This window comes from Rosa rugosa, chromosome 6 (genome assembly GCF_958449725.1).
Source record: "Rosa rugosa chromosome 6, drRosRugo1.1, whole genome shotgun sequence".
NCBI lineage: Eukaryota > Viridiplantae > Streptophyta > Magnoliopsida > Rosales > Rosaceae > Rosa > Rosa rugosa.
In genome coordinates, this window is record NC_084825.1 from 42,398,792 (window position 1) to 42,421,697 (window position 22,906).

At 37.3% G+C, this 22,906-nt stretch overlaps 1 protein-coding gene and 2 long non-coding RNA genes across 7 annotated transcripts; 1 reads left to right on the forward strand and 2 right to left on the reverse strand.

Annotated features, from left to right (window-relative positions):
- Positions 1-3,897: 3,897 nt before the first annotated feature.
- LOC133713520 (uncharacterized) lies at positions 3,898-6,399 on the reverse strand. Of its 4 annotated transcripts, XR_009848056.1 has the most exons (7): positions 6,135-6,398; positions 5,675-5,922; positions 5,312-5,474; positions 5,039-5,194; positions 4,746-4,888; positions 4,384-4,454; positions 3,898-4,160 (listed from the first exon to the last, which is right to left on the reverse strand). It is a non-coding gene; the product is annotated as an uncharacterized LOC133713520 (long non-coding RNA). The 4 variants fall into 4 exon arrangements; XR_009848057.1 differs by having other exon boundaries at positions 4,746-5,194; positions 5,675-6,053; positions 6,135-6,399; XR_009848054.1 differs by having other exon boundaries at positions 4,746-5,194.
- Positions 6,400-11,626: 5,227 nt separating this feature from the next.
- Positions 11,627-15,735, forward strand: LOC133717051 (uncharacterized). Of its 2 annotated transcripts, none has more exons than XR_009849377.1 (5): positions 11,627-11,718; positions 12,853-12,938; positions 15,067-15,099; positions 15,207-15,251; positions 15,479-15,735. It is a non-coding gene; the product is annotated as an uncharacterized LOC133717051 (long non-coding RNA). The 2 variants fall into 2 exon arrangements; XR_009849378.1 differs by having other exon boundaries at positions 11,629-11,718; positions 12,856-12,938.
- Positions 15,736-18,447: 2,712 nt separating this feature from the next.
- On the reverse strand, positions 18,448-21,599 carry LOC133717050 (ras-related protein RABF1). The gene is made up of 8 exons (XM_062143683.1): positions 21,322-21,599; positions 21,025-21,101; positions 20,379-20,462; positions 20,133-20,227; positions 19,887-19,992; positions 19,121-19,210; positions 18,931-19,017; positions 18,448-18,779 (listed from the first exon to the last, which is right to left on the reverse strand). The coding sequence occupies exons 1-8, from the start codon at positions 21,344-21,346 to the stop codon at positions 18,717-18,719; spliced, it is 627 nt and encodes a 208-aa protein (XP_061999667.1). The 5' UTR covers positions 21,347-21,599; the 3' UTR covers positions 18,448-18,716.
- Between the last annotated feature and the right edge of the window lie 1,307 nt (positions 21,600-22,906).

Consider the following 22,906-nt stretch of genomic DNA (forward strand, 5'->3'; position numbering starts at 1 on the left):
ACGGAAGCATTTAAGCATTAGTCTGCAGGGTTTATCATATATATAGCTTAGTTAATAGATGTTTGTTCTGAGGCCAATCATCGATGAAACATTTGGAGTTATCTACTTGGTGTGTTTTTCGAGCACTGTATTGGTGCACTTGAAGTATATTGGGTTTGGTTCTAAAAATTGTTGTAGACAAATTTTTGTAAATTGGGTGGTGGTCATCAGCGTTATAAGGGCCGCAGATTTTCGAAAATACTCAAACCTTTTTCTCTTTTTAGTTTTTCTTTCTCATTTGGTTATGTTTTCTCCATGGTTATGAATCATGATAAGATGGATAGAGTTTTGATGCAATGTTGATTTTTCAAGGTTCTGTTTGCTCAAGTGTATGATGAATCTATTCTTCATTCTTTTATTAAAATAATTGATCATCGTAAATGATTGATTATAGCTATGGATGATGCATTTGGGATGGAGTATCTACATGGAAAAAGTATAGTACATTTTGATTTGAAGTGTAAAAATCTGTTGGTAAATATGAGAGATCCACAGCTCCTGTATGCAAGGTTGGCTGGTTTAATTACCTTCTTTTCACTTGTAGTGTCTCTTCACCTATAGTTTTTCTAACTATGTATATGTTGGGACTCTCATCATATGTGCATTCTTTATATTGATGATTTGGGATTGTAAATGAAAGTGAAACAACAGACATTAGTGTCTGGAGGTGTTTGTGGAACCTTGCCCTGAATGGCACCTGAGCTTTTAGTGGGAAAAGTCATATGGTGACAGAGAAGGTAATACTGATGCCACCTTATACATATGTTGAAGTTTTGGGCGCTTATGATTATTGACTCTTCAAATTGGTGACTAGCTTCCGAGTTGTCATGTGTTGTTATTTTGATCTTGTAGATTGATGTTTACTCATTTAGGATTGTTATGTGGGAACTGCTTACTGGCCATGAACCCTATACAGATTTGCATTGTGCTTCTATAATTGGTAAGAACCAATGTTTTGGAGGCTTATGTTCTGTTTGTGTATTGTGAATGATTCCTTCCATTTTACATTTGGTAGGTTATTTCTATAGGTTATTACTGTTAACATTTTTTTTAATGCATATATTCCAATCTTAGAGAAGCTTTACCTTATGTGCAGACAAATTTGATTTCAATTTCATTTCTTGCTTGGAATTGTCGTCACTATCGTGGTTGTGTGTGTTAAATTATCTTTATGAAGTGTCAATTATGTGGCTCTTACCGGCAATGCTTCATGATACCCAATAGGAGCTATGATGGCACAACCGCAATGTGAGTTTAGCTATTTACTGATTTTACTCTACGGAACTTAATTATATCGCTGTTTTGTCTTTAGTAGTGTTGAACTGACTTTGGCTTCCTTTACAGGTTTTTCTTATTTTGTTTGGGGACTATGGTACTATGATATCGAAGCCCAGCTTTCCTTTTGAAGACGTGTATATAAATTAATCGTGAGTACCATGGTGAAAGCTATGTCATGAGATATAGCTTTGTGCTTCCAAATTAGACTACTGCACCAGTTTTTATTATTTTTCATTTTCAGCGTATGCTTCTTTATGTCAGATGTTACAGCCAGGGACATCATTTTATATGTCCGGCTTATGCTTTCGTCGAATTTAAAAAGTGATTGATTATCTATAAGAACATCTTCATCATTTTATATTGGCTATATAGAGCACAGTAGCCTAATAAACCTCATACTTGACCTCGTGTTATTGTTCAAATCATATATGACATTAGAATTTGCTTCAGCTATCGCATTTTATGGTCTCTGCACATAAGGACAGACGTTGTCTTATTGAATGAGCATATGATGTTTCATAACCTAGTCAAGTCACTGATCATGTCGCTGTTCCTGATTAAGTCACTGTTAACCTCCAGTCAATAGCCAAATTATGTCACTGGCCATGTCATAGTCATGAACATGTCACTGGCAATTCCTGGCCAAGTCACCGATAAAATCACTGACCATGTCACTGGCCAAGTTACATGTCGCTGTCAATCCTTGGCAAAGTCACTGACAATCTTTGGCAAAGTCACTAACCATGTCACTGCAAATACTAGACAAAGTCACTGTTAACCTCCGACAAAGTCACTGACCATGTCGATGTTAATTCCTGGCCAAATTACCGACCATGTCACTGGCTATATCATTGGTCAAGTTACTGTTAATCTCAAGTCACCGACCATGTCACTAGTCAAGCTGCATGTCACTTACCATGTCATTGTTATACATGTTACTGACCATGTCACTATCAATCTCCGACCAAGTCACTGTCAATTCCTGACAAAGTTACTGGCCATGCCATGAGCTATGTCACTAGCTAAGTTATTGTTAATCTCAAGTCACCGACAAAGTCATTGACCATGTCACTAACCAAGTTGTATGTCACTTACCATGTCATTGTTATACACGTCACTGACCATGTCACTCTCAATCCCTGACCAAGTCTGTGACATGGCCAAGTTATTGTTAATCTCAAGTTAGGGATCATCATGGGCCGGGCTAGGGCCGGCCCTACCCTAAATTTTAGGGCTTAGGGTCGGGCCAGGCCGGGCCTAGTCAAAGTCAACAAAATTTAGGGTCGGGCCGGGGCTTAAATATGTTAACCCTTACCCGTCCAAAAAGCCCAATCTATTAGGACCGAAAGGGCCGGGTCAGGCCGACCTTCCGAAAAGGGCCAAATAGGGCCGAAAATGGCCTTATTTTGTTTAATAAAAAAAAACTTACATTATTTTTTTTTCTCAAAATGTGGCTCAATGCTTATATAGGTAAATACAAGACATTGTTTTTAGTTGATCATATTTAATATATATGTGTGTGTGTGTAGGAATTAACTTATAACATTTTTTTTTTTAGAAGTAGATAATTTAATTACTTATCCATGGCCAGAATGCACGTACAATATATGCTTATATTCAATTAACTTATAACATTTATTAATATTAGTTAACGTGGTTATATTCAATTAACTATCTCTCTAAATCTCTTAATATTAATTGTTATGTAACAAAAAAAATAAAAACTAAAGAAAACAAAGCTTAAGAAATCAATTACAAAGAAAGACATAAATTGCATATTATAGAAAAAAGAGAAACATAATTAAAAAATAGAAAAAATAGAAAATTATTAGGGCTTATTCCGGCGGGCCTAAAGGCCGGGCCGGGCTTCATTCTCATGGCCCATACCCTACCCTATTTTAAAAAGGGTCGGGCCGGGTCGGGCTTCGGCCCTATGGGCCGGGCGGGTTTAGGGCCTAAGGGCCAAATGATGACCCCTATCTCAAGTCATTGACAGAGTCACTGACCATGTCGCTGTCAATTTCTCACCAATAAAGTCATTGGCCAGGCCAAGTCCCTAGTTAATAAGGTCACTATCAATCCCTGACCAAGTCACCGGCCAATCACTACTACACAAAATTACATCAATGACGTTTGAAAAACGTCATAAAAACCATTTAATGGCGTTTTTAGACGCCATCCCCAGACGCCGTAATAACCGACGCCGTCTTTTCCTAGGCAAATTAATGACGTTTTGAAAACGCCATTAAAAACATTCAATGACGTTTTGAAAACGCCATTAAAGAAATTCAATGACGTTTTGAAAACGCCATTAAAGATATTCAATGACGTTTCGAAAACGCCATCAAAGATATTCAATGACGTTTCGAAAACGCCATCAAAGATATTCAATGACGTTTCGAAAACGCCATTGAAATATTTTAATGACGTTTCCAAAACGCCATTAAAAATATTTCCATGACGTTTTTTAAACGCCATGAAATTTTTTCCAACTTTTAAAAAAAAAAATTAGATAAATTGATTTTCTGATTAAATGCAGAAAATCAATTATAGTATTGGCTAGAATATTACACGTCACTATGATAAAATTCTATTACTATGTAACTCTGAATTAATAAAATCAAAAATATCCAATCTACAATACTTCCGTCATTGTAAATTTTATTAATAAATTCTCAAACAAGTAAGCTTAGGGGAAAAAAAAAAAGATAACACAGGTTGCTTTAGACTAGCTAAACCAGAGTATATGGAATGGAGAATAGCAACTGCTCTTGACATTTATAGCATGCTGTATTCACCAATTTCTCAAAGGGCAACTACACTTGAAATATGTGTACTTCTACCTGCAGAATGACATCAATTAATCGAAGTACTACAAAAATTTTACTTATGAGAATGACCGCATTCTAAATGAGCAACAAACAAAATTGAAAAGAAAAATACTAGAGGGTAAGACATAATTGGAATACTAGTGGAGATACATGACAAGACAAAAACCATAGAACTTCAACTTCAAGTACATTGGATTAAACAAGAAACACATAGCGAGGTTCATGAAAGCCATACCTGAAGCAACAAATCGATATCCCCAGGCAAAGTGGGTTCTTGGCCAGGAAAGTAAGGATATTTACCAGCAGCTTAAAAACCCAAAAATCCATATTAATCATGCTGAAAAACATGAAAACAGAGAAACAAGCACATATACAAAGAGCTAATCTAAAGAATAACAAATAACATCTTTAGACAAAGAGCTTTATCAAACAAGATTGACATGATATTTCAAGAAGTAAAAATGTGGTAGCGAAGTTGCTTTCTACTACATATGTTCTTAAGGACTTTATATAATTATACTGTTATATTGTGTAACCATCTATACATATCATGCAAGTATTCCATCTATTATCCATATAAGTGAACCATAGACTTACAATGTTCGTAGCATTTGTTTCAGATACATAGTCATCCTTGTCAAGCATGATTGCATCATCAGCACTAGCATTATTGCCTTCTATCTTTTGATCAGCACCTCCGTCCAGTTCCAAAACCCAACCTTCAACCCAATTCATCATACCTAATAATCTCAATCATATGTCATACAAAATTCTCTCTACCTAAACAAGCTATTTAATATTCAGTTCTTTTATTCAACAGCAGCCACTGGACATTCAACGATTAAGAAAATAGCACAAACATGAAACTTGGTAAAACAAGGAAATATGACCTCTTTAAGAGTTAATCCCCAGTCCCTTTTGACCTCCTTCGAACCATCAAATTCCAGCTTGACTACTTCCTCTGGCACCAAGTGTCCAATGTACTCAGCTTTCAGGGTTTCTGAAGAGAACTCCTCTTGCCTAAAGCATGAAATTTTCGTCTATCTCTGCACAAATGCCCCGAAACAAATATAAAAAAACTAACACGAACAAGTCTCATCTTCTTTCTGATATAATTGATGCCATCAACAATACATACAGCTCTAACTAACTAAACTAATTACCAAAGCTACGATTTTTCAGGCATTCCCAGACAGCGAAATAATATGAAATTAAATATCAAACATCATCATCACCCTTTTGCGCACTGTGTCAACTGGGTATGAAGCCAATCCAGCCCCAATCGTAATTTCCCCATCCCAACAAAAACTAGGCAAAGAAACTATCCTGTAAAATACCAAGAGAAAAACAGATATTACCATCAAGTCATCAACATGCTTTGTTATTGTAATCAAGTCATCAACATGAATGACAAACCAAGATCGAAATCAAAATATTAACACACAGAAAATCAAAACCTAAAATTAAATAGAAATTAACAAAAACCACATGATTAGAATAGCAAAAGGCATCAGAAATACCCATACCCAGAAGATCAAGTACGAGTCTTCATGCATCATCATACCCAATATCTCAGAAAAATAAATCGATCTAGTCCTTGCTGTGGCGGCGGAGATCGTGCTCAGACTTCAACCACCATGGCACCATACTCGGATTTCGTTTAAATCCGATAACCCAAAGAAGAGGAAATAATTACATCAACCGATCTGGACCTTGGCCATCGATCTGGACCTTGGCTATGGAGGAGAAAAGAACACCGAGTCTTCTTCAATCTCTGAAGTCGAAAAACAGGAATTAAGAAGATAAGATGGCGCCGCTAGTGAGGATTGAGGAGTTGAGGTCGAGGATTTTCAATGAGATATCAAATAGACCCAATCACATAGGGATTTTCAATGTGAAGAAAATCTGAGAAATTTTCAATCAAATAGACCCAATCACAGAAAATACTCAATAGGAATAAAACCCAAGAGATATTTCAGATTTAACCTGTGAAATTTTGACAGAGAGCTAGTCAGCCTCTTCTTCTTCTGCTTGATGCAAGAGAACAGTGACTTGACATGGGGATCGGCCTCGCCGTAACATCTTCAGGAAGCAAGAGACGATGGATTGAGACCGAGGATGAAACTCGAGTTGTTTCTGCTTCTTGCTCCAGATCGAGAAGAAAAGGGTTATGGGAGGGAGAGACGGAGAGAGAACAGAGAAGAAAATAGAAGAAAAAGAAAATTAAAGTTGATTGGAATGTGTGAACAAGAAAATAGGCTGGGTGCGGGGGCAATTTAAAAAAAAATTAAATTTTTTCAAGTATGACGTTTACAAACGCCATGGATTAGCGTATAATTATGGCGTCTAACGGACGCCGTTTATTATTTCTTTAGTATGACGTTTATAAACGTCATGGATTAGTCTATGATTACGGCGTTTGTTAAACGCCATCTTTTATTTTTTTTTATGGCGTTTTAGGAACGTCATGTTGTTTAAAAAATTTTATGGCGTTTCAAAAGTGTCACAAAGCTTTTACTATCAAATTATTCATGACGTTTCAACCTGAAAACGTCATTAAAAAGTTTTTTGATGACGTTTTTGCTAAAATGCCATAAAAAAACTGTCATTAAAGGCTATCTTTGCAGTAGTGAATAAAGTCATATATTGGTCAAGCCAAGTCCCTAGTTAATGAGGTCACTGGCCAAGTCACTGTTAACCTCAAGTCAGTGGCCATGTCATAGTCACGAACATGTCACTATAAGTCACTGGCCAAGTTACTGGTCATGTCATAGTCATGAACATGTCACTGACCAAGTCATTGATCATGCTAATAGTGACCTGACCAATGACACAAGTCATTCTTTATTCCAATTCTACCATTGAAGCCAGTAACTCAAGTCACTGGCCATGTCACTAGCCAGTGACGTCATTGGTCGGGCCAAAGCCCTAGTTAATGAGGTCACTGACCAAGTCATTGTTAACCTCAAGTCACTGGCTCTTTCACTGTCACCTTTATCCCTGTCACATGCAAAGTTATTGGCAAAGTCATTGTTATATCCATGTCATTTTCCAAGTCACTGACTATGTCACTAACCAGTGAAGTCATTTGTCAGCCCAAGTACCTAGTTAGGAGGTCACTAGCCGGGTCACTGTTAACCTCAAGTCACTGGACAAGGTCATTGTTAACCTCAAGTCACTGGCCAAGATCACTGACTATGCCATTGTTAACCCCGAGTCACTGGTCATATCACTGTTAACCTCAAGTCATTGGTCAAGTCACTGACTATGTCATTGTTAACCCCGAGTCACTGGTCATGTCACTGTTAACCTCAAGTCACTGACTAGGTCATTGATAACCCCAAGTCACTGGCCATGTCACTGTTAATCTGAAGCCACTTTTAACCTTAAGTCACTGACCGAGACACTGTTAATCTCAAATCACTGACCAAGTCATTGACCGAGTCACTGTTAATATCAATTAAGATACGTAAGATTCAATAATTTTACAGGAACAAATATGGCTCACATATCCTCGAACACCTACCAGTTTGAACAAACAAAAGCACTAATGAGATTTAATAACTAGGAAAGAAAACTTAACCAACAATAGCTGCAAACTTTTTTTAATATCATTGTAATGATAAGAATGAGTACATTGCCATGCCCCAGACCATATGAACACCATAGAAGATGATGGCTAAACTATTTTACCACGAAAGTTATTCAGAGAACAAGAAAATTAGAAATACATAAATAAATAACTGAACAATAGATCCTTTGGTCAAAGACCATGCTAGGAACTAATGACTTGAAATATAATTCTTCCCATTATGCAACAACCTAATTGAAAAGCCTTATGCGGATCTGCAGAAAGAATAACAAAAGCTAAGTTTAAGTGTTGTTCCAGAAAACATGATAAGTAACTATAGAAGCTGAGGCTGATTAGATAAACCAGCACAAGTCATGCCATCTATGCAAGCGTGCAATACTAAAGACGGGTAAAAGATAAAATGTAAAGATTAATCAAAATTGCAAGAGAAATACCTCACAAAGTTTTTTTACAGAATACAACATCCAACCGTGCATCGAGAGTGTTATCACGCACAATTTTCCCATCTCGAGAAGCCAAGACTACACCTTCAGAACTGAAAAACTAGAAATAATCATCAGTGAGTTCTATCATTCATGTTCGTTCAATCAGAACAGGAATTGTTTGAGAAGCTATATATTGGCAAGCCAAATCAAATCTTGTCCTAAATGTAAGCTAGCTGCTTCAAAAAATAATTGGAAACAAAGAGAAATGCTAGTTGCGACTCATACAGTCCTAGTTCATCGAAAAAAAAAATCATATAGTCCTAGTTCTACTATGATTGCATCTAGAAGGCCCATAACTTGGTACAAAATTAAGGCAGACCAAGAAACATACTAGGAATAATTTAAATTGAGGATGTGTTGCAGCTTATTCAGGTTCCACATTACATTAGTTCTATCTCCTATCACGAAATAGCACATTAGCTAATCAAAAACACCAGCCAACTAACCAAGTATATATATGTTTTCATATAGAGAACCCCTACAGAATGCCACTACTCATGATACAGATAAATATTCAAGCATCATAATCAACCACTGCATAGGACAATAGAAAACTAAAACATAAGCACAAACATAGACCATTTAGCTAAAAGCTTCATCTGGACTGAAAGCAATTTAATTAACCAATAAAGTGATAAGCAAAACTAGAGCTTTCTTTTAATTAGTACTTTGCACTAAATACAGCCTTCACTGTGCAATCATTTGATTGTTATCAAGCATAGAATATTAGAACCAAAATATGAGCTAAAAGTCTGTTATTATGAATCTATCATCAGCATGTGGATCCCTAACTACTAGCCTAATATGGCTTGAATTTCATGTTGGAAAAGGATGCAAGCCATTGAATCTCAAAGGTACAGTTCTGTATATCTGTTTTCTTCCTAGCATATGCTCTTTTTCCCTAATCAACTAATCACAACCCACATCCCGTGCCTACTACAAATCCAAGAGATGTGTTTTCCTATAATCCCTCCTAAAAATTAAAATTTCACATGTCAATACCACATGAAAAATTTTCAAGTATTCTAATCTTGAGTAATTGATATCTAGTTAATTACGTTTATGAAATGTAGTATTTTAACACATTTCTAATCCTAGTTCAAGAATATAATTCGACTACGAAAAGCCAAACAAACAATAAGAGAAGGTCATGTACTTGCAATGGAGAACACATTCTATTTAAGTTGATTGAAAGGAGGTATAACCAAAGCAGAACTAGTAAGAATAGCACTAAGAAATTCTTGAAAGTGATCAACAAAGCTTATTGCTATCTTGAACAACAAAACCTCCTCTCGATTCAGTGGATACAATTCTTCCATCCACATAAACCGATTCCAAAGACCTTGTTCATTGCCACAAACACCTTTTGGCTTCCCCGTCGAGCCTGAAGTGTACATTACATAACAGAACAGTCTCTCATCCTCTTTCTCACTCTCACGCCTACACTCTCCTCCATCACTCACTGTCACAAACTTTCCACCTATGGAAAACCACAGAGAATTTCGATTGCAACTCTGCTCGAGCCAATTGGGGTCCTATTTGTACCCAAACGGCGTCCTGCAGGTGATTATTAGGTCGACATTGGCCGAAGCAATGACGGAGAGTAGCCTCTGTTTTGGCCAGGAAGGGTCCAAAGGCATAAACGCCTCACCGTACCTCAAAACCGAGAGCACAGAGACTGTATTCCACCGATGGTGGCATATATAAGCCCAAAATTCAATGCAACGCAAAGGCATAGGTAGATCATTACATCATTTGAATCACTCAGTCAAGCAAAACAGATGAAACTCTCGCAGACTAAAGCATATCTTCATCAAATCCAATGCACCTATCCCAAATTAACCAGTAGATTTGTAGCTCAAAATCGTTTGATACATAAAATCAGAAAATGTGTATAGTAAAAATCAAAACAGACTTAAATTTATCGATTCGGAAATTGTAGATAGAGGCGAGAGAGCCATCGTCAATCATTTCCTCGCCGAACTGCTTCACATCTTCGCAGAGCTTCTCCACTCTCTGCCACCTGAATTCCTCGTCTCGAATTGCCGACTCTGCATCAGCCACAGACGACTCCATTTTATTATTCATAAGGACTAACAATTTATTATGGACCTTTTTATCAAGTGGGAAACTATGTGACATTTTTATCATTTCACTCTCTAATGTGACTTTTTCCATCATTTCCCTTAAAAAAAAAATGATTCTATAACCTCCACTTTTCTCTCTGCAATAACTACCAGTGAATCTATTTCTTCTGCAATAACTACCCACCTTTTTTTTTTTTTTAAACAAATTTTTTTAGCATGTGATTGCAGACTAGTTATATTTAAAAGAAGAGGCTTTTTTTTTTTGAACGCGTGGGGTGTCAGTCCATTAATAGTAAAGTAGGAAACATTACAAATGACTCACCCGGACTCCGGGCAACGACAGAAGAGAGCCATGAATGAACAACCTAAAGCAAGCCCTAGACTACTCAAACATAATGTAACCATAGGATTAAGCTCCAATGATTCAAGTAACCTTGACACTACTAGGGAGGATCCGAACGCAGCCAAGACCCTTCCCCAATATTATTCTTAAAGCAGAGGCTCAAAGAAAAAAGAAAAAAAATGCTAGCTTAAATCTAAAAAACCTAGATTAAAAACCCTAAAGAAACAAAGCCCAACAAAGCAGACCCTGCCCTAGCCCAGCAACAGAGACCCAAGATGAGGCCCAACACATCAGCCGCAAACCATGAACCCGGCCAAACCCGCCTGGATGCCCGCCGGAGTACTCGCCGTCGACCATCAACGCCACCTGCACCCACCACGTCGATCCAGACCAGAAAAGAAGGAAGAAGCCAACAGGAAGAAGCCATCATCCTTCAAGTTCCAGCCAAACCGAAAGGAGCAGCAACCACACGACCCGGAGAAGACCACTGCGAAACCAGACGAGTCCGACATCCACCTCCTCCACCGCTCGAACCCAGGGTGCATGACCTCACCCATCGTCTCAAAAGCCGCTAGATGCACCAGATCGGACCCGATCCAGGGCGCTTATTTGCCCCCACTCTCACTACCCAACCCGAAGGGGGAGCAGAACAGCAGGAAACCAAGGAGACCCGTCCGACGACGACATCAAGGCGACGCGCCGTCGGACGGAGAGAAGAAAATGGAAGTGGCGGCTGTTCCTCGGGAGAGACGAGAGAAACAACCCTCCCCTCCTAGAGAAACTTGATCGAAATAGCACGCCGTTATATTTTAAAAGAAGAGGCTTTGTTAGCCAAATTAGGCGTGAAAAAACAATAAAATTCATAGACCTTATATAAATTTTAATTAACTTTTAATAATTGAATAGTAAAATAGAAAAAGTCTAAAATAGCTTCAAGAGACGTGTAAAGCATTGCGAAAAAAATAAAAAATAAAAAGAAAACCCTAAATCGCGATTTGGCAGGCATGGCTTCCACAACCGGGCGATGGGCGTCAATTCGTCCGAAGAAAAGATAAGCTTCAAGGTAGAGAGAGTACAATTTCTTTGTCATTGAATATATCAACCTTTTTCGTTTGTTGCACCATTACGTATGCGTTTGATTTTGGGGTTTTAAGTTTTGTGAGTAACAATCTGAGTTTTGAAGATGAAAAAAAGTTGCTGCTTAAGATAATTTTGATGTTTCTGCACGATGAACAGCTGATATAGGATCATAGATCATTTTGCATTGCATGGCTTTTACATGGTATATGCTCAATTCAGTCTACTCTTCTGATTTTTGTTTTCGGTAACATGGTATATGCTTGGTCTGTGTGTCTTATGAAAGAGGACAATAAACTACACAGGTACCTATGTTTTGGGTACCATGTCTTGGGTCCAATGTTTCACCATTTGGACAGAGTTAAAGTAAATTAAAAATATGCAAAACACTTCAACAAAAATTAGGGCGAATTGCAGATAATCTCCTGAGAATCCTTGAATCTTTAGATCTAATTTAATCAAACTGCTGCCTTGCTGCAATTAAGTAATTCTTGGTATCGATAGAGAATCCATCTATTGTGTGCTGACGTGGGTTTTAGAGCTGACAGTATGTAATGTCTTTTGAATATTGAATGACTTAATTCAATAATAAATGGAAAGATTACATGTAGGTAACTCCAACCTTCTGGCGCTGGGGGATTCTTTACTCTCTTCTCATTTCTTTCCTTACATTTCATTCAACATTGCATCTGCTGCCTTGCTTTTCAATTTTATGCAATTCTTGGTATCAATAAAGGATCCATCTCCTGTGTGGTGACGTGGGTTTTAGAGTTGACGTAATGTAATGTCTTTTGAATATTAAAGAACTTAGTTCAATAATTAATGGAAAGATTACATGTAGATAACACCTCCCCCAACCTTCCGGCGCTGGGGATTTCTTCTTCTTTTCTCAGTTCTATTTTTACATTTCATTCAACATTGCATCTGCTGCTTCTCTTTGAGTTTCTTGTTCCATATGGTATGCTTTTAATTTTTGTTTTGTTATATAGTGTTTTGAAGAAACAATGTGTTCTGTTGGTGTGGTTAGAGGATATTCAAATTTTTGGATCAATCTGTTTATGATTTTTGGTTGGTTTCTGCATGTTGCGTACCCATCATTAAATAATAGAGTTTTTGACAGTAGTGTGCACCTGGTCACCTACCAATGTTACTATGAAACGGGTACCAAGGCGGTAGAACCAAATAATGCCACTTCTCCCCATGAAGGTATGGCTCCCTTTTAATTTTGCTTGTTTACTGTTTGTGGAAATACTGGGCCAAACAACGTAAAAGGACTCAAATTCTCCACTCAAATCCTTTTGCTCTGTGTAATGCATAGCTGATACACTTCAAGTATACTACTTTCTATGGTATCACAGATCCTATTGTGTTTCAGCACCTCGTGTTTAATCAAACATTCATTTTGTTCTTCTTATGGTACTATTCAGTGTCATATGGTCATAGTGCTGATTTTATTGGTTTTTACATTGTCACTTATGCATTTTTTTTCTTCCCATTTTTTGTCTGAAACAGTTGCTGTGCCTTCTTTAGATCGTCTTGATCTCAATGAGAACTCTGATGGTGCCATTGAGGACTTGTCTGAAAGTAAAGCTTTATATTTTTTTGTTTGCAAGGAATATTATCCGTGGGTTTCCTTGGATTCTTTGTGTTGAAGAAAATGATTGTTCATTTGTTTTTGGTTTAGTATTTGGTCATGATACTGTGTGAACAATTGGTTTCTGAAGGGAACTTCACCAGCCGCCCTTAACCAGCATACTCATTTTGGTTTTCAGTTTTTCACAATAGCTTTTGCATATAACTTTTGCAGCCCTTGACCAGTCTGCATGATGCATGCACTGTGTTTATGGGATCATAAGTCATATTTATTATAATTTACATGAGGTTTGACAATATGGATACATCTGCTACCATGCAGTTCTGATGTTTTTGGTTTTAGATCTAACATATTTCGTATTGCACAAGGACCAAAAGAGGACTTGAGGTTGTATGTCTTGCGATCCTGGTATGACTCACTCATACAGCTCATTGTTACACCAGTTCTGATGGTTTTGGTTTTAGATCAACATATTTCATTTTAATAATACCCGTCAACGGGTTGCGCAAGGACCAAAAGAGCACTTGTGGCTGTATGTTATGCGACCCTGGGATTCACAGAGCTTGTGGCTGCTTCTCACTTTCGTTTTCAGTTACCTAGAATTTCCTGTGGTGTTGTGTTTTAAGAAGGAAAAGAAGTTTTTTTGATTGGGTAGACTACACAATACTATCCCTTGTTTTTGTGGGTATTTCCACGTAACTACCCTTGCCTCCCCTTACCATTAGCTTGATTAACTTGGGTGTCAATGGAGTTAAAATAAATAGGAAAGCTTGTTGAACTGCTAAAATATTATTGCTAATTGCAGTTTAATACCAACAATTTTTGTATTTTTCATTTCGCATCTAATCACTTCCTCCTGTGCTTAGCAATTTCTCAGTCCATGGTATTATTATAGAATTCCTCCATCATCTCCATTGCATGCTGATGCGGCTAATGTGGATCCCTTCTATTTTACGACGTTGATTCTAGACTCAACAGAAACAATTAGTTAAACCTTTACGAGAAATTAGTCATTTATGTAAACTAAAGATTTAGACAACTCCTTCCCTGCCTACCCTTCTGTCCCGGGGGATCTCTCACCCTTCTCCCTTCTCTTTACTTATTCATACAATCTTTGCATTTGCAATTTCTCCTTGGAGTTTTCTGATCAATTTGTTATGCTTTTAACTTTTGTTTTTGGTTCTGTAAGGAGATTAACTGGAAATTTCCTTGGCTTGTGTTTGAAGTAAAAAACTGATGTTAGCATGCGTTTCTGCATGATGCATACCCGACATTGAGTTAATTTGGCTTTCATCAGTGTTGGTGCTAGCTTACATAGAGTAGTATGATGCAACTAATCGTTGACTTTGATCTGTGCATGATCCATAGCTGTTACCTTGGCTTGTGTTTTGAAGTAAAAAACTGATGTTAATATGCGTTTCTGCATGATGCATACCCGACGTTGAGTTAATTTGGCCTTCATCAGTGTTGGTGATAGCGTACATAGAATAGTATGATGCAACTAATTGTTGACTTTGATCTGTGCATGATCCATAGCTGTTAAACCCATAAAGTAATACTATTTTTCTGTGGGAATTCATTTTGTATTGAAGCTTCTCATGTTTCATCATACATTCATCTTCGCTTTTCCTATGGTACTGTTCAGTGTCATGTGGTCATAGCACTTTTCACAGGTTGTCTATTTTTTGTTTTCTTTTCTCATTTTTTTTTTTTGGGTCTGACACTTCTAACTACAAACAGGTGCTTGGCTTCGTAATTTTCTTGATCGTGAAGGTAATACCCCTCCCACTTTTAATTTTTTGTTTTAAAATATTATCTGGGGGCTCTTTCTCAAGTAAATGAATGTCAATTGTTTTTTTTCTTTTTCTTTTTTGTGGTAGCTAAGCGTTGCCGCACTATAAAGTGGAAAAGACTCCGACCTCCAGGTATGCTTCTGATATTTTATTTTTGGGTACCTGGAATTTCCTTGGGGATGTGTGTTACTTGTTTCACTTCGGATGGGCTTACACGAGCTTCAAACTGTGCACCACGTAATTGGAGTTACAGTAAATTAAAGTCTGCCTGATTAGTGCTTTGTGGGGACCAAAATAATCACCCTTAAAAAGATGTGGCGAAATTGCAGTTTATTTTCTGATGTCTTGAACCTCTCCAGATGCAGATTTTAGTTCTCTTCGGAACTGCCTTATCGATCCCCCAGGAGAGGCCGTGTAGACGTTCATGGATATTGCTTGTGTTTTGAAGAAAAGGAATTGTGCATCTTTCTTATATTTCTTCGGAAACCAGTTTATTACCCAAATGTATTGTTGGTTAATTTAACGTCAATATTCTGAGGATTTAGAATTATTGTGACAAAATATTTGAAGATAATATTGTTATTATAAACTCTAGTAGAGTGCTACATTTGGTTGACTTGAGAATTACGTCCAATCTAATGAATCTATTGTTTATGCACCGAACGATTTGATTTCCCAATTCTCATAATGCCGGGGCCCAGTCACAATCTAATTAGCTGTTGTATGTTCAGGTATAAACCCACTTGGCGTATGACTTTCCAGTGATCAAGTCTGTTGTTGACCTGCCTCAACTGTGAAATCCCTTTGCTTCCGGGTGAAACTTAGACCATACATGTATTGGAAGGTGGTCAATCCCTCTACGATCCTCTTACACCAGTCACAATCTCTGGTGTTGATCACTTTGATCCTCCATCTCTCTCTCTCTCTCTCAGCTCCAAGGCATTGCGTGCTGGTCAACAGCTGCAACATCATACCATTAATCAACTAGGAACGTTCACATCCAGTTTTTAAGGCGTGAAGGTATACTTCCAAAACAAGCAGAGGCAAAGGGAAAATTTCTGGTGGTGGAAATCTCAATTGCCGCGATATATCTGTCATAGTTGTGACCATCCACGGTACTCGGAACAGATAGTAACACAAGATACATCAGTTTATACAGGCTAAGATCTTTCTGCATCGATCACTTACTCATATGGGGGATTATTTAGAATATTGTCGGTCCATTCAATCCAACTACGTACTCTTATAGTTTAGTTTCTTTGTCAGCCTTGAACTCATCAAAGTTTTCTGACAATGAAGACATATTGTGAGTCGAGAGAAGCTGATCCCCGGTCACTGATTAGCGCTCTTTTTGGTTGTTTTGTAGACATAAGCACAAGAGATTTCTTTCTGTCTCTAATCATCTCATCAGCCACATGCAGGGAATCCACATTCTTTTATCGATCTCACCATGATTATGGAATCCTCTGAATCTTCAGTATGCAAAGTTGTTTCACGCGACTTGATCACACAACATTATTTCTGAGAACTTTGGGTTCGTTTGCCACATATTTAATCATCTCTCCTAATTAGCATTCAGTTATCTCCACAAAGCCATCAGCAGTGGAGAATCTATGCATCTTTTCAAAGCATATAAGACATTTCATCACTGGTTTGTCATGAAGAGAGGAAATAATGAGCAAAAAGTGGTAGAATTGTTACAGAAACAGATCTTTTTAGATTACCAACTGAAATAGATCGAACAAGCAAAACCTACACTTAATGGCTCTATGATTTTCTATTCAATTAACAGGGTTATGATCTGTTGAATCAGCTCGAAGCTATAAGAAATCAAGTCATATATCAACATGAACTTCTTTATCATGGAATTACTAAATATGATCGAGCCCATTTCAGATTTCCTTGTAGCTCTACCCGCATTTCATGACCTTCCTATATGCATGTGTACCCACCCAACACCATTCTAATTGCTGTCAACGGGAATAGGTCGCCTTTATGACTACACACTTATGGTGCTCAACTGCACAGCTTCATGCAATCACTGCTTTAAAAAGAATAAGATCTGAAAGAGTGAAAGTGTTTTCGGAACCAGAAAAAGCTTGCAGACCCGGAGGAGACATAGCATGACGAACCAGAGGAGCCTCGAGTTAAAACTTAAAACTCCAAGAGAACCTAGATACAGTGTGAAAGATTTTAGCTTCTCAATGTGAAAATACTTGTGGAACTTCATCAGCCTATATATACTGGTGTATCTTCTGTAATTATCTATTATAAGAACACTAATATCAAGATTGTTTGATTTTAAGGGTGATATTATAAAGAAATAATCTGTTGCATGTTCAAAATAAGGTTTTCCCAACGTAAAAACAAAAAATGTGCATTATTCCTTTGTGTAATTGCTTTCTTTGGTTCAGAACTTTCAACCAGTCCATAGTCCCTGTGCTTCCCTAGTCCAAAGTCCGTACTTTATTAGTTTTCAAACACTAAAATGTGATGAAGATGTAAAACGACTATGGTGCCAATAGTATTGCCCTATGTATGTGTATTGGGAATTCTTTGCCAATAGGCAACAATGTAACATGCAACCTCGATTTAAAGGAGTGTATTTCAAAAAAGAGGGAGTAAAGTTTAGACGGATTCCTTAGAAACAAGAGCAGATGATGAAATATCTCAAATAAATATGTTGCATTATTGCAAAACTATCATCTGTGACAAGAATGAGGCTCCAGCCTGAGTTATATGAAAACCAGTGAACTAGTGGAATAGCAATAATTTTGGTAAGAGTGGTGTTCTAATCACCTGGCAAAGGTCAAAAACACCGAATTTGTTGAGGGACTCGCCCTAGACGTTATCTTGCACCTCATGTACACTTCATACTATCTGGACATCGAGGAATTGGGGGATCATATGCGCGAAACAATTGCGGATAGGGCTAGATGGAGAGCAGTTGAGGAGATTTCCAAGAAGCTTTTTTTTTGAAGTGATGCCTCAAGAATGATTTTTAGTGGGAGATTTCTTTTTGTTATAGAGCTTGTTATCAGTGTCTAGATAATTCATGAAGGTTGCTCTTTTGGATGGTACCTTCGCTATATCTGGCCAGTTCCGCTTCTCCTCTTATTTTTATCACCTCCCTACCGTCTTGGTTTCAACATCCGGGTCCTGTTTTCTGGTTGGTAAATGATACATACTCTGGACTCGGGATGTTGAAACCAAGACGGTTCCATTCTGCAGGAAATAGAATCTAGCTAAACTATATGTATTGGAACTCTAGGCATTACTAGTACAGTAGTAGGTTCTATTTCGGTTGTTGTAGAATAAAGCTACTCCGTAATGCGAAGTGGGAAGAAACGTGTATAAAAAATAGATGAAAGTAGTTATGTCCATAGGGCCACCAGGTTAACTTACACCCCTAAAACATAAAGCTATACTATGGTGCCCAGGTCATTCATTCGTGCAAATAATGATCTTAACGTTCCAACTGAAACCATTGGAAATCAAAAGCTACAGACTATTTCACAATATACACACATTTTGAAATTACAGAACGCTAACCAAACGTTTCCATAGCACCAACTGTTTTTTGTAAAGTAATCAGCTTCATGGGTTCAGTATTGATGAGGATGATGATAAAGCCGGACGGGGTAGACGCTTGGCTATTTCCTGCCAAATTTAAAGTGTCAGATTTTCCTCATATATGAGATTAGCTATATGGACTGCATGATCTAAAGTATATAAGGTTCCCAATAATTACAATTTAATAGAAAACAATAGAAATAATATACGATCAAAAGGTAAATGTAATCAGGTTTACCTCAAACAGCAGATTAATATTATCTGCTGTCTTTGCAGATGTCTCGATAAAGAACATCCCATTCTTTTCTGCATAGTCCATGCCATCCTAAAGAATATACAATAGATGCATGTTATTTTAGTTATATGATGAAACTATTTTGTACTCTATGGAAAGAAGATGCATGGGATTAAGTGGGTATTGAGCTCACTTGAACAGAAACTTCACGTTTCTCATGAAGATCAGCTTTGTTACCAACCAAGGCCAAGACAATATCAGGGGTCCCATGTTTTTGCAGCTCCTGTGGAGAGCCAATGTTTATCAATTGGTAAAAAGCAAACTTGCACCAAGAAAAAGCAGCTATTAACAGCACCACATAATACAACTATTGTGCACACAAAATTCAACTGTGTAAGGGATCCATCTGCCGAGGCATATTATCAAGGGAAAAATAGGACATTTGATGGTGCTTAAATTGCCAATGATGTGCCCACTGATATGTAGCTATCCATTTATTATATCCTAGTGATATATAGCTTAAATGCTCTTCCTCCAGAAAATGAAGATTCTGAGACATCAACAACAATCTGCCTTAGAGCTGCTTAGTCAGCCAACTCAAAGCTTGTCCTACATTAAGTTTCATAAGAAGAGTTTCAACATTGATTAAGAAGTGTAAATTTCATATCTCAAAAATGCTACAGTAGCCCATGTAAAAGTCCAGGCATTAAGATGAAATATTTTCATTTAACTTTGATCATAAACTATAGCTGATGCTTGATCAATGAGGCGAAAAAACTGTCATCGAAACCATTTTGTAGCCTAATAAATTATTAGATAGTTTGATTAGCTGTAACATGCTAAAATGTTGAACCCAGAACATGCGGATATATTCTAATAAGGAAAAAGGAATCATAGGTACCTATACAGAAAAAGGAAAAAACAATGACACAACGTTTCATGACCTATACAAAAGATACCTTGACCCAATACTGTGCTTTGTTGAAAGACTCTGGACTTGTTATATCATATACAATGACTGCCACTGCTGCACCTCGATAATAAAGGGGGGCCAATGCAGCGTACCTGAATAGGATACAATCAACAATAAATATTCTCCAGAGAAAGGAGTGCATTAGCAGAGCAATATCCAAGGATGAGTACGGAAGGGGAAGGTGGATGTCTTAGAAACAAAAACACCTGATGAAATATTTTGCCAATAATACCTTTCTTGGCCAGCAGTGTCCCATATCTCAAATTTGACTGTTGTAGAATCTTGTAAAGCTATCGTCTGTGACAAGAATGAGGCTCCAACAGTCACCTGAAATTAAATAAAAACCAGCATCATACATGACTTTTATGGATCTTAAAGATAGAGGCTTTCCCAAAAACAAGGAGCAACATAGACCAAAAGTTTTCACAATAGCACTTGGACCTCAAGTTTAATATATAGCAGCAAACATGTCCCTTACCTTGGATGTGGGATCAAACTGACCACGAACAAAACGAAGAACTATGCAGCTCTTACCAACACCAGAATCACCCAACAAAACTAGCTGAAGAGTGACAAGAATGAGAGGTTAGTGACATTTTGATAGAAACCGCATCTCCCCTGTTTGCTTGAGCAAAGTAGGAATAAAGAAGAATGCAAGGAAAAGAAAATGGGCTTCTCCTATGCTGTTGCAAGAGTCCATTTCTGTTTCTTAGTAGAAACTTCAATGCAGAAGTATCAAGGTTATACAGCAGAAAAGCATACGAGGCTACTAAATGCATCTCATTATAATGTTCTCCTATGTATTCATTTGCTCCACTAAACATCTACAATAAATTACCACTGCCTACTGCCACGCTTGCCTGATGCAATCAGATAGAGTTTTAACCATACATCCCCAAACAAATCTACAACAATAGTCTCTAATCCTATGTTTTTCAGGATTCATTTCTCTAATGTATCAGTTCATACGGAAAACTAGTAGCGTGTCAAAACACACTATTACATTGCATAAATGTTAACCCACAATCTTCAAGTTTGCACTTACTATTAGCAGAGAGTAACAAAACTAAAAAGTTCATAACTTTTGACTCGAAACAATGGCATAAATTGGGTCTAGAAATCACCTTCACGCGTAGATTTTTGGCGTCTGCAGCTCCACCGTTTTCCACATTCGGCCCAACCAACCGCCCAGAACCTCTATCTGCAATCAACCAAATACAAATTCCTCAAAAGAACCAAACTTTCGAATCAAATAGTGGACACCCAAAACCTAATCGAACCAATCAACCCCCACCTCTCTCAATTCAGCTCAAAAATCAAAGAAACCGATCGAATCAAACAGACCCAGAAGAAAAGTTCAGAGTAATCAGATTTTTCAGAAAACCCCAAAAAGGTAAAAGCTCCAAAGGATCCAAATTTACCTGGAAGGGAGGAGGAGCAACCCATTTGCGAGCTGAGACCCTCTGTTACAATAGTGTGCGCGTATGTGTGTATATATAGATATACACAAACTGTAAGTATAGGTGTGTGTGTGTGTAAGGGTCTAGAGCTTATATGGAGAAGAGGGAAGGTGAGTGAAATTGCAGAGATTGAAGGCTGTTGGAGATTTGGAGGTAAAGTCTTCTGGGTCGTTAATGGCGCAACTTCTTCCCTTGGAAGACCTTCGTATGTTACTATGTTATAGTATTTTGTATATACCCACCGTCTTTGGAACAAGTTTTCGTTGGAGTAAAGTTATGTTTTAGAGTTTGGGTTATGAAACTGACCCAACTCTCATTGTGGGTTTGGGCTGGTAATGGATCTTGGATTGGGTTTTAGACTTGAATGGTGCTATGTTGGTGTCTAGGTTCTTTTGGATTTGGATAAGTTGGAAGACAATGTTTAGCTTCTGCTATTGAGGCTAGGAGATGAGTAGGGATGGCAACGGAAAGGGTAGGGTAAGGAAATTAAATTACCATTCTCATACCCAACTTCATTTCCCATCCCCTTACCCGCCCCAATCCCCGTAATAAGAAACTAGAGATTCTCTGTCTCCGTTCCCATTAGGGATTAGGTCTTCGTACCCGCCTTAATCCCCGTTAACAATATTACTAATTTATTATATAAAATTTTATATAAATAATTATTGATTGTACCGTATGAAGTTAAAATCAAACATCAACATAAAATAAATTCTTTATTTCAATCAAACAAAAACAAATACAAGTCTCGCTTAAAAAAGAACAATAAAAGTCTGCATTCGACAAAAAATTTCCACAATCAACTGTTTAGTGTAACTTAACAACTTACTCATTCACTCCAACAAGGTGAATTGAATAATATCAAAAATATATTGATAGAATTTAAATATTGACAAAAAGATGAAGTTTACATAGATATTTCTTTATAAATAATATCAAATATATATATATATATATATATATATATATATATATATATATTAGATAATTGGGTGGGTAATTCTTATTGAGTATTGACATATATATATATATATATACATAATTCGTTTTCAAGACGTTGAGAGCCAATACTCAAGTTTGGCTGTAACCAATTTATTTTTTCTTGTTCTTCTCGTTGTAAGTTTCTAAGTGGTATAACATATGTCCGAATAAGATGCTTATGCAAAGAATTAGGAATATCAAAAATTTGGTCTCTCGCCATCACGTCGATGCACCTGTTAATTTCAACATGACGACGAATTCAAATACATACCGAGAAATCTAAATTGCACAATTTTAATTCATAGACAAAGTCACAATATCACCACAATTCAGACACCAAATTGCTTTTGGTGTAAAAGGTTAAAAATCCATTGGTGAGGTTGATATTTTTGTATGCAGATTTGGTTAGATGATTTATGATTTGAATAGGTTCATTCTCACTACAAATTGGTGTCAAAAAGTCCTACCTTGCCATAAAATGTAGGCTATAGTGGAAAGCATATGGAATGAAAATCATGTATAATGTGAATCCCATTGGCTTTGGACTAGCTAGCAGGTCTAATCG